This window comes from Camelus dromedarius, chromosome 10 (assembly GCF_036321535.1).
Source record: "Camelus dromedarius isolate mCamDro1 chromosome 10, mCamDro1.pat, whole genome shotgun sequence".
Taxonomy (NCBI): Eukaryota; Metazoa; Chordata; class Mammalia; order Artiodactyla; family Camelidae; genus Camelus; species Camelus dromedarius.
In genome coordinates this window covers 59,838,509-59,851,066 of record NC_087445.1, presented here as the reverse complement: position 1 = coordinate 59,851,066, position 12,558 = coordinate 59,838,509, and the positions used below count along the sequence as shown (strand labels likewise).

General features: G+C 44.3%; 1 protein-coding gene across 2 annotated transcripts in view; it reads right to left on the bottom strand.

Annotated features, from left to right (window-relative positions):
- Positions 1 to 2,634, bottom strand: part of SNX30 (sorting nexin family member 30) — a 90,518-nt gene extending 87,884 nt beyond the window's left edge. Inside the window, exon 1 of one of the 2 annotated variants that reach the window (XM_010988554.3) lies at positions 2,200 to 2,634. In XM_010988554.3, the coding sequence (XP_010986856.1) occupies positions 2,200 to 2,355 (156 nt within the window). In that variant the 5' untranslated portion in view covers positions 2,356 to 2,634. The remainder of the gene's footprint in view (positions 1 to 2,199) is intronic. The other variant, XM_031450216.2, reaches the window with a different exon arrangement.
- Positions 2,635 to 12,558: the final 9,924 nt, after the last annotated feature.

Below are 12,558 nucleotides of genomic sequence, written 5' to 3'. Positions count from 1 at the left end.
ATTCAAGGAAAATGTCACTCCCAGTCAGAGAAAGAATGTATATTGCTCTCTAAACCTCTAAGGAAAAGTGGCTTAGTATAAATCAGGCCCTTGGGGTGATGTCATTTGGATGCTCCTCAGAGCTCTGAGGAGACTTATTAAGCATTAAGTAATTAATAGTAATGCCTTCTAGACCGCCTCTCTCATGGAATTGTCTCTGTAGAGGAAGCCAGCAGTAATTTGACCTAGGCCTGGTTTCCTGTCCACCAACTAGATCTTGGGAGACAGGGCATTTGTCCTCCCAGTACTTGGTAGTAAAATGCCCACACTTCTGAGTCAGGTGTCCTTCAAGAGTGGATCATTAAGCAGGTGTTCAAAAGAGCCCTCTGTAGTAGCCAGCCCTCATGATGGTCCCAGTGATTCCTACCTTCTGGTATTCATACCTTCTTCCCACACTGCACCAGTGATGGTCTGTGTGACCAATACAATATGGCAGAAGTATGTCATTTCTGCGATTAGAGTGTATAGGACTGTGGCTTGAATGTTGGGCTCTCTCCATCCTTTGGATCACTTGCTCTGGGGGAAACCAGTTGCCACCTCAAGCAGCCCTAAGGAGAGGAGCTATGGCCTGCCAACAGTGAGTGAGCGAGCCTGGAAGCTGATCCACCCCCAACCCAGTCTTCAGTGACTGCAGCCCTAGTTAAAGCTTGAATGCAACCTCATGAAAGACCTGAATCAGAACCACTCAGTTAAGCTGTCCCCAGATTTCTGACCCACAGACACTATTGTCAGAGGCTAAACTATGGGAGTAACTGGTTACACAGAGATACTTAATTCACTATCCCACACAGACCTGAGAAAGAAATTGGAGGTTTAACCTCAATTCCTACCCTACATGCACATAGGACCCAAGCTCTCTGTTCATAAGAAAGCAACAAATTATTAATTCAGTCATTCAACAATTACCCATTCAATGTCAAATATGGGCAAAGTATTTCCAAGTGACATAAGCCTTCATAGTTTATAATCTATAAAATAAAGAGAAATACAAAAAGCCACCCCCCAACCCCCACACACCTCCAGCTGCTCAATCCTGGTTTCATTAGCTTTTTAAGTTTCCTTGCTCCTAATGCGTCCCCACCCCCATTCCCACCCTGCTTTCACAAACCCTCTTAGGAAGGTACATCAAGCCGCACTCCCTGGATATTTTGACCACTCAGTGCTCTCACACTCATTTTTACTGTCCCCATGCCCTCCCATGTAAAGGGGAAAGAAAGTTTGGTCCCCTGATTCCACTTAATATTGGGACAAGAGGAAAATCACTTAGTATTTTACTAGGAGGCAATCCTGATCACAGGTGTTGAGAACAATTCTAATTTCTGCAATTAGTGACTTAAGTGGCAACAGCTGCGCTGATACCGTCACAGCTCAAATCCCAGCCACAGCTGAAATGGCAAAGGAGAGGAAGGGAGACGCTCCCCTTACCCCCTCACTGGACTCTGCTGTCTCTCAAAGCAGGAGGATCATGCTGCTCTAAGAAAATCAGGAGCCTCCTTTTACACAAAGAAGGTCAAAGGGCGACCTTTCTTTCCATCAACCACAAAACCAGTCTCTGCTAAGCCTAAACAGTGAGGGGGAACGTCAGAGGTGAATGGAGCCCCAGACAGAAAACCACAGGGACACTCTCCTCCCGCAGCCGGCTGGGGTCTGAGTCAGGTGACTCCTGAGGGCACACAGCAAACCCAAAGATCACTCCCCACATGACGGGCAGGGGTTAAGAAGCCTCTGGCTGTAAGACCATGGAAAACCATTAACTCTTGCCTCTTTACAGTCCCAAGAAACTGGAAGAGCTACAAGTGACTCGGCAGCTTAGCCTTCAGGGATGTACCTGGAGGAACTGAGGACACAGGCGCCGAGCACTGCACACACGCCTCTGGCCCCAACAGGCAGGCAGGACCCCTCGCCGCCAGCTGTCACTGGCGCTCGCGACTAGTCACAGCCCGGCAAGCCCGTCCCCTCTGTCCGCTCCCCCTGCGGCTGTGACCCCGCGGGGGCGGCAGAGAGGAGATGCTTTCTCCTAAGGTTCTGGGGCGAGGGCACGCCTGCTCCCCGGAAAGGGGCGCCAGGGTGGGTGCGGCCCGCTGCCCCGCGGGGCTCCGAACCCTTCATCCCTCTTGGGACCGAAACAAGCCTCCCAAACCCCTGCCCCGCGCGCCCCACCTTGTCGCCGAAGCTGCGGGCCATCAGCAGGTCCGGGCTGGGCGTGCTGTCGCCGCCCACGGCCTCCTCGCTGCTGGAGCCGGCCAGCGGGTGCGGCATGTCGCGCAGGGAGTGGGGCCCCGTGGACGGCAGGGCCTTGGGGGGCCCGCCCGACATGGCGCGCACCGCTCGGGACCCGCCGCCGCCGCTTCCTCCTGCTGCTCGCCGCCGCGGGATCCCCCAGCGCCCGGGCCGAGGCGTCGCTCGGCCGCGGCTCGGTCGGAGGCCCAGCACCGGCCGGGCTGGGAGCCGCCGCTGCAGCCGCCACCGCCGCCCGCCGGCTCGTGTCTGCCCGCGCTGGGCTGGCTGGGCCTGGCTGCTCCGCTCCGCGCCGCGTGCCCCGGCTCGGCGCCCGAGCGCGGCGCGGGTCAGCTCGCACCTTGGCCCGGGAGCCCAGCCCGCACCGCCACACCGCCCAGCCCGTTCGCGGCCCCGCCCCCGCGGCTCCCGGCCGCCCCGGGAGGGGGAGGGGGAGGGGAAGGGAGAGGCGGGGAGAGCGGGAGGCGGGGAGGGATGGAGGGAGCGGGGAGCCGGGCAGCTCCGCCCCCGCCCGCCGTCCCGCAGGAAGTGCGCCCTCAGCCCTCCGCCGCCGTGGTCCCAGTGTCCTAGCTCGCCTCCGGGAAGCCGGCCCTTGGAGGCGGCGCGCAGACCCCAGAGGAAAGGTTTAACGGAAATCAGAGGTGGGGAAAGACATGGCAGGATCCTGTTCCATTCCACCCGCGTAGACTAGTGCGTCCAGGGGCAGCCACGCTTGGTGCTGGGGGCTTTAGGACACGCACTTGGTTTGGGATCTTCTGGCCTCTAAAATAACCCAAAATGGAAGGAATTACGATGCATATTATAAAAATGGCATAAAGGGCTATGAGGCCCCCAGGAGAGAACATCGGGCGGAGAACCTGGAAGGGAATTCAAGGAGGCGGTGTGGGGTTTCTTCAGATGCACGCTGAGATCCCCGTACCATCTTGCTTCTGCTGTTCAGCCGGGTTTATGTGAACCTCAGAAGAGGGAACATCAGTAAATAGAGGGGTGCTACACATGATCTATGACTCTTAAATTCACACCTTGACCATTGTGCCATTTGAAAGAATCATTAGGTTCGTTATTTTTCATGCTTCTGTGGTTCCTTTCCAGGCGTTTGGCTGAGCTGGATTCTGAGCTTTGTTTGCTAGCAGAATGGAAATAGGGCATTACTTTGGCTCTTTAAGGGTTCGCCTTCTTTTAAACCTTACCTGCCTCGGCAGCTTCTGCTCAGGGCTAAGTCAGTAGAGGTCATCAGCCAACATAAAAACAGGTTGATCCCAGGAAAGTAATGGGTAGGAGGCCCATGGTGAAGGAGCACGTTTTCCCTATCTATTCCCAAACTCTCCAGGTTTGTCCTGTTTTACCTGACAAATTTTGAAGTTGGGATTGATTGTGGTCTCCACAATACTTTTTTCTAGAAACTAGTGATACTTCAGCAGGCTGGGAATGCACAGTTGAAGCCAACCCAAAATATCACCCAGGGATTTACTCAGCTTTAGTGACCGTCCCTTAGTTCCCCTGGTGTAATACCTCCAACCTGTCTTTAAGTTACCATCTTTTCTCTCCCCTAGGTGGCTCTGCCTGGGTTGGGGAGCACAGGGCTCAGATGGCACTGGGGACAATTTTAAATCCTGCATCTACTCCACAGGAATGCCAATGTCTGGTCCTCTTGGAGTTGGATAAAATTCATACTTTTATAGTCAAGGGCTGTTGGCAACTATGACAGACCCTTTTATCTGTTCTGATTAAAACAAATAGCATAAATATAACAAGAAATGAGTGTTTTATAGATGTATAACATAAGTATTTTTTATTGAATGGTGTTATTTATTTTAACAACCAGGCCACCTTCACATGATAAAGATCTTCTTTTATTAAGGCTCCACACAGCTTTCTCCTCAGGGTGCCAGGGAAGAGTGAAGAAAAGAGCCACATTTGAATTCCTGCTTAGTCACTGCAAGTGGGTGACCATGAGCGAGTTACCTAACCTTAATGAACCTGTTTCCCAACCTAAAAAGAAAGACAGGGAGCAGGTGATAATACTTAACCTTACTTAGGGGTTGTGAGAACAAAATAGCATACACTTTGTAACATTCCTAGCAAAATGCTGGCATAAAATAAACTCTCTTAACTGTTCATTTCCTTCCTTTCCATCTCTGTCATACTATTCTTATGAAATGATAATCATAGTTTTCATAAATAAATGTGCTGCCCTCCAAACTCCTCTATATGCTCATTTTGGGTCAGAATGCCATTTTTCTGTGCTCCCACCATTTAAAAAACAAAAACAAAGAGTTCCTAAAAGGCCATATGAAACAGTTTATTTTCCAGTTTCCTGGTTGGTCAGTGGTCTCTGGCCACAATGATCCAGTGGGTAGTCATCAAAACTAAAGAAAGTGAACGTCTACGGAAAATGTTTGGGGATATAGTTTCCACCATTCAAATTTAGCCCAGGACTGCCTATTCATACTCACCATTTCCTGTTGGATTTCAACGTTCCTTGTGGTGGGGAATTGTCACTGAAATAGTGCAAGTGTCCCAGACTATGTGGCTATGCTTCTAAGAGTTTTCAAAACAACATGGTGGTGAGGGGGAAACGTGAAGTTTCTGTATCAGAGTAAAAGGTTGTAGTGTTTATTGGAATTTATGGACGGAAGCTTGGGTTTCTAGGGCTTAGCTCTGAGGAAGAAAGCACTGGATGAATGTGCATGGGGTAGGGGGAGATATCAAGAACACAGAATGCCACCAATGCCACCAGAACCCAAGAAGACAGCTTTGGGACACACAACCCCTGCCACCACCAGTCCAGGAATCTTAGGCACTTAGGGACCTTTCTGCAGACGGAGACCTGGGCTCCAGAATTCGGTTAGTGTGCCCAGCCAGAACACTGTAAACCTCATAGCAAGTCTACCAGAGCTTTTCATGAGCACCCAGACCCCAGAAACAGAGCAGAGTCACAACGAAGCATTCTCTCTTTCTCTCCCCTGGTACAGCATGTGCTCAGGCCTTATTCATGTTTGTGTTAGCTGCTTATCCTCTTCTGGGTTTTAGTACAATCATAGCTTTATTTTACATGGCATCCCAAACCCTGCCTCAAAATAACACCACCACTTCTGAAGTGGACGGCTGATGAGGACAAAGGAGGTTTTCAAAGAGCATTCAGAGTGACATGTAGAAAGCCACAGAGGGCTGTCTCAAACAAGAGGGGCAACTGAGAAGGCACTATCGCCAACAGAGGCAAAATTGTGTGGACAGTTTAATTCAGCCAATGATGTCCCAGGAAAAAGCAAAAGCCAGCAGGTCCACTTGAGGCCAGGATCTGAAGAGTTTCGCAAACAAGAAATTCGAACTTGCCCCAGAACTAGCAGAGAGGCTTGTGGGTAAATGATAGGATCGTTTTAGCTTTCCACATGGAAGGGTCTAGCCCAAAAGCATGGAGACCCTCTGCAGTGGGTACACAATACAGATCATGGAGTCAGTGCCTAAGAACCACCTGTGAGTTTGTTACAATGCAAATTTCTAGACCCATCTAAGACATCTCAATTCAGAGATGGGGTCTGGAATATTTTTTTAAACAACACCCTAGCTAATGCTCATGCTGATTCTGGTCTACAGGCTATACTTTAAAAAAACACTGTTCTCATAGCTCTACCCATTTCTCCAAACTGTAAACTGACTTTCCAAACCTCCTTTTGTCAATAGCATCTTTAAGTTCTTACTTTGAAAACATTTCCTGTTTGCTGAAAAGTTGCTTAGAAAGGCAAAATTTATCTTACAAAATCCCATTGCTGGGTCCTTTTGTCCTAAATTTTTATGGTTATTTTTATTGAGCATTTACCAGGGGCTTAAAATTTGGGAGAAGAGCTCAGGTGAACTAAATGGTCTGTTGACAGATTCATTTCATAGCTCTGCCTGTAAAGTGCCTGACAATGGAGTTGATGTTTTCCAGAGCCCCCTAGATTTCTTTGGCTGACCCTGCTGGCCCCTAGGAGCTGGACCTCATCTAGCCACAGAAATGTAATTCACTGCCAGCGCAGAGGGCTCCCTGTTACCTGGCTTTCTTCACAAGCCGGCTCTGGAGTGTGTGGGTGTGGGTGTGTGCATACTCCCTTGTGGTGGCTACCCATTTGAGAGGTTGGGCTGGAGAAGGTACTGAGCTGACAAGTACTGGAAGCTGTGGCATTGAGTCATCTTAGTGAACCTTTGGATAGGATGGAAAACCTATTTATTGGCTGTGTGCCCCATGATAGTGTTTGGGTCCATCACTAGGAAGGATCCTTAAAAGGCATCTAGAAGATGAACATTCAGACATCAAATGACCCAACAGTTCCACTCCAAGAACACAACAGAAATGCATATGTATATTCATCAAAAGACAGATTCAAGAATCTCCACAGCAGCAGAGTTGTGTAATAACCCAAACTAGGCACAACTCACATGACTGTCAACAGCAGCAGAGTCACACAACGGAATGGTATACAGCGAAGGGAATGGAGAAACAACATGGTGAATGAATTTCACAAACATAATATTGAATGAAAGAAGACAGATACAAAAGGATGTCTACTGTCTGAGTCATTTGTGTAAAGTTCAAAAACAGGCAAAACTCATGTATAGAGCTAAAAGTCAGAATAGTGTTACCTTTGTAGGGGTTTCTGGGGTACTGATAATATTCTGTTTCTTCATCTGGAGGGTTCTTTGTAAAAATCCATCATGCAATGCATTTATAACTTGTGAGCCTTTATGTGACACTTCATAAAGAAAGGCATCTAGTCTGTGTGCAACCCTCAGTTTGTAAGGAAGGAAGCTGAGACCCGGAGGTATTAACTTGCCCCTGCTGTGCTCCCTCCCACTTGGACGCACACTGATGCAATGCGGGTTCAGGGAATGCTAGTTTAGGTAAAGCCAAAAGGTAAAGGAGTGAGGAAACAAGCAAGAGGGAGAGAAAGATGTGCAAACAGCTGTTAGATGCCTTCCAGTCATTTGCCCCTTATGATTGCTTGTTGTCCCGTCTTTCTCCCTCGCCGTCCCTTCTCATGCAGCCTTGGGAGGCCCTGATGCCTGGAGCTGCCCTAGCCATCTTGTGGCCACAAGTGGAGACAGTCCCAACACCCGGAGGATAGCTGAGCACAGAAATGGGAAGCACCCGTGTCTTTGATGGCATCACTGAGCCACTGCACCTAACTCGACACTTCTTAAATAAAAAATATACATCCCTGTGGTCTCAGGCAGTTTAACTGGGACCCCTGTAACGTGCAGCTGAACTCACCTGTAGGGATTCAGAAGATGAGGACTACAAGCAGGTAGGAGAAATCTAAGAAGAGAGCGCCCCTCTGTGGGAAGCAGTGTTCACAGCAGCGGCGTCATCCTTCAATAACGGCGCGTTCTCAAAAGGGGCAGAGTGAAAGCTGGTTCTTGCGGTGGGGTGAGGGGAGCCAAAAGGTCTTAGATATTACAGTGGCTGTGGCCCTGCAAAGCTCAGCCTTACCCAACAAAATCTCATTCCTTAATATCTAATTTTTGTTATTAGGAAAAATTCAAACCAAATGAACCTTTCTCCCTTAGGGGCAGTGATAATGGGGGAAAAAAAGTGGAGAAACACGACTCTATAAAGATGTAGGAAAAACCCTAAAACAGAAGAGGAACAGAGGTCCTGCTTTCCTGAGGCAGGGCTCCTGAGCATTCCCAAAGCCCCTGAATTTCACTGGCTCTTCCCAGATCCTTGGCACTGGGGTAGCTCCAGTCAGGCCTGCTCTGCCCAGCCCCTCCTGTGCTTTAGGACTGGGGTGTTAAATGATTATGCAGGCCCACAGACTCGTCCTCATTTAAACTTTTAAATTTAGAACACTTTTAGATGTTTAGAAAGTTTGCAAACACAGTACAGAGAATTCTCACATAGTCCCCATCCGAAGTCTCCTATTGTTAACATCTTCTATCGTCATAGTGCATTCGTCACACCTAAGGAGCCAACATTGGTACATGACTTTTAACTGCATACTTTATTGGATTTCAGTAGTTTTCCCCTGATATTCTTTTTTTGTCACAGAACCCCACCCAGGATCCCCATATTACATTTATAGTCATACCTCTTGGCCTCTTCCAGTCTGTGGCAGTTTCTCAGACTTTCCTTATTTATGATGACCTTGTCAGGGTTGAAAAGTATTAATCAGGCGTTTTGTAGGATGCCCTCAATTTGGGTTTGTCTGGTGTTTTTCTTATGGTTAGACTGGGGTTGTGGGTTTAGGGGAGGAAGAGCACAGAGGTGAAGTGCCCTTCCCCTCTATTCAAACCAAGGCTACATAGTATCAACATGACTTAACACTGATGATGTTAACTTTGATCACCTGGTCCAGGTAGTGTTTGCCCAGTTTCTTCACTGTTGTTAGCTCCCAAAGGTTTACCTCCCCAGCCAAGTCTGTTGAAAGAGAAACTTCTCTCATCAGGTACAGTAATTTCTTTCTGATACCTAGTCAAGAAGAGGGGGGGGTGTCTACTCAATTAACAGCTAGGAAAGGATTAGAAATTAGCACATTCCAGATAACTTAAAGATATAAATGTCAGAATAAAAATATTTAAATGACCTTGTAGAAAATGGAGACCGTAAGCCACACTGGAAACTGGAAACCTAAAGCTATAAAAGAGAAGACAGAGATATTTGACTATAGGAAAATTAAAGAAATTTGATATTAAAAATATACACATCAAAAGAAAATTGTGATGGGGAGTTGGGGGTGACAGCTAAAGGGTGCAGGATTTCTTCTGGGGGTCACGAAGTATTTTAAAGTTGATTGTGAAGATGGTTGCACAACTCTGACTAGAGTAAAAACCATTAAATTATACACTTTAAGTGAGTGAATTGGTGGATATGTTAATTAGTTGATTGTGATAATTATTTCACAATGTATATGAATATCAAAGCGTTGCACTGTATACCTTAAATATACAATTTTTAATCTGTCAACTATACCTCAATAAAGCTGGGAAAATATCTTTTTAAGAAATAAATAAATAAATGTGTGAATTGTATAGTATGTGAATTAGATCTCAATAAAACTGTTACCAAAAGAGACAAATGATAATCTGGAGAAAATTATTCGGAACACAAATGACACTCTCGGTGTTAATAAATTCTTAATACATCCTCCTACAAATTAACAACACAAACAATCAATCAAAAAATGGACAAAAGGATGTGGTAGTCAATTCAAAGAAGAGGAAATATAAATGGCCAATGTAATGTAAAAAAAATGTTCAGCCTCACTAGAGATCTATGAAATGTTAACAAAAGCAAAAAGAATCAATCTTTGCTCATGCTATTGGCAAGCACTGCAAAACCAATCAATTATAATTAGGTGAAGATTATATTTTAAAAGGTCTGAAATTTAAACAATTTAGGGAAGCTTTTTAAAGACAAAGAATTCAAAATTTCAAATACAAAATTTTGTACAAAGATGAATATTTATTATGAATGAGAATGTAAGTCACCACAATTGTAAGTTTTATGAAGCTGATAAATATCACAAGCATCATAACCTTTTAAAAATTATTTATTAACTGCCTGACATACCTCTACAATACTATTTTCCATAGTCTTTGGATGCAAATTCTTTAAGACCTATAATATTTTGTAATATTATTTTCTATAGACAGATTAGAAAGCTAATGAAGACTTTCTTCTGGAATGATTGGTTGCAATTTGCTTTTTTATTATTGATAGTTTAGAAAAGTTTCTTCCAGCTTCACATTTGTTGTTGGTAATGCACTAAGCTCCAATCTGACATGCTGGCACACATAAAATATGTGGCTTACCACCAGGCATATTTGTTGTTTGTAGTACTGTTACAGATTTTTGGCCTATAAACATGGGAATTCTTATTCTGTTTTAGGTGAGCTCAAAAAAAAAAAAAAAAAAAGGCTGTAATGGTGAGTTTACTGCATTATCAAGGATATTTCTGATAGGAGAGAACTTTTGGTTTTGGCCAGTCATCACTGAGCACTGAATCACTGGCTTACAATTATACAACTTGGATGATGGGTAGAATTTTCTACAGACCAGCTTCTGGTCTCATACATTTCAAAGTTTGTTTCTCCTCTAGTGCCAGGCATCAGCCAAGTTCATTTCACGACATGACCTTTGGCCCTGTGTCTTCACAGGAGTATGCCCGGAAACTACTGGGACCAGGATGTCTAGCAATAACCCCACTATGCACAGAAGTGACACTGAATCTCATAAATACATCCTGCTAAACTCAAATAGATGCACCCCAACTTAACTTTCAAATAATGCCTGCAGCCACTCCAAAGCCAGCCAACCTGAGGAGAAGTATGAATGGAGCAGAAAGACACAATTGTCTTAATTAGTTGCCAATGAAATGACATCCTTTTTCAAATATTACAAAAATACATGACCCTGTGGGCAAATTGCTAAGACGTCTCCTTGGGCCTTGGGAGGTGGAAGGCTGGGCAGAAAGGGACACATGTTCAAGCAAAGGATCCTGAAACTGAAACTTTATCAGCTTCACAGGCAATCAGTCTCTGTATCCGCTGCTATTGAGGACATAGGGAGAGGGACACTCTCAAATAGGGTGGGCAGAAACAAGTGGTGCTGTCAAAATAAAAGCTCTAGTACCTAAGGATATAGGTACAAAGATGTTTATTGCAACATTATTTTAGAGACAAGGAAAGTAGAAACAACCTACACTTTTTATATCACTAGGGAAAAGGTTGAACAAACTGTCATACATCCACACTATATTATGCAGCAAAAAAAAAAAAAAGAATTAGAGCTTTATGTGTTGGGAGGTCTATGATACGGTAAATTTAAAAAGGTATGTGGTAAAGTAATATGTATAGAGGGGTCACTATATATGAACGTAGATGTATATACATGTATGAAAGTATCTGTGTATATATTTATAGAGAGTAGGAAAATGCATGCTAGGTTATGCACCAGCCTGTTGAGAGGTTTTCGTCTTGGGGTGAGGGGGCAGCAGGGCAGGGGCAGGCCAGATTAACATTATCTTTCTACAACTTCATACTATTTTCTTTCACACATTACAACGAGCATTTATTTCTTCTGTAATTTAAAAATTGTAGTAAGGAAAAATTTTGAAGTCAAAACATACGAAACACCTGAGTTATATATTTGCAATGTCTCCTACCTCTTTTCCAAGACTAAGCAACGTTGTCTATTATCAGCCAACTTTGGCTTGCCTTTCTGCACTCCTAAAGTGAACAGTTACAAGAAGAGTTTTAAGAAATCTCCATGATACCCCCAATTAACAGTCCTTTAAAAAAAAAAAAACTTTATCATGTCTCACTTTCTATTTCAAATTATGTTTATATGCTAACAACAGAAACAAAGACAATTTTCAGGCACAATCCTAGACTTCTTTCTACCTGATGGCTATGGCCCAGCCATCTCCTTTTTGTCCTACCTTCACTTTTAACAGATGTGTCTTGAAACATATGTTACAACCAAGGTTGAATTCATGTCATATAATTTGAGGCACACTACAGAAGCATTTCCAATTTTAGAAAAAAAATTCAGTTTTACTTCTTCTCTGAATTTTTTTTTTACACTTCAGAATTATGTGTCTCTTTGCTGTTAACTATATATATAATGTGTATTTTTAACTGGAGCTTATACCTTCTCAGCATTTTCATTTTGGTGATGATCTTAAAAGTTTTTTTCAATATTCTGAATACATCCTAAATATAAAATATAACAAAGCATATTCTGAGTTGTCTGGATGACCACTATTTAACTGAGTAATGAAATAGGTATTTGTTCCCCACATTTACATTTGTTTAAGATCAAGAATCTACCAAAAATTCAACTTCAGTTTCCTCCTGTTAATGACAAATGAAAGCAGCAGGCTTACCACGTGGAAACCTGTGCCCAGTCGGGCCATCTGAGCATTGGTGGGGCCTGGGGCCAGAGTACAGATGTCAGCTCACAGGTCATATGTCTAAATACTTAAAAGTTAGGCATCAAGCTAAGAAATATGTGTACGGCTATGGCTTTGAAATGACTGAACGTTGGCTAAATATCAAAGAAAATATTATTTTTCATGTCTGGGTGGTCTGTTGACATTTGATATGAGTAATAAAATAAATACATAAACAGTTCATGAAAGTTATTTTTCTTGCCTTTATAGCAGGAAAACAATTGTTTATATTATAAGATTATGAGATTTTTTTCATGTAAATGGTGTGCCAAAGATTCAACTGAGGTGTATTAAAAATTTTAAGAGTTTATCTGAGCAAGAATCAATTTGAATCAGGCAGCGCCAAGCC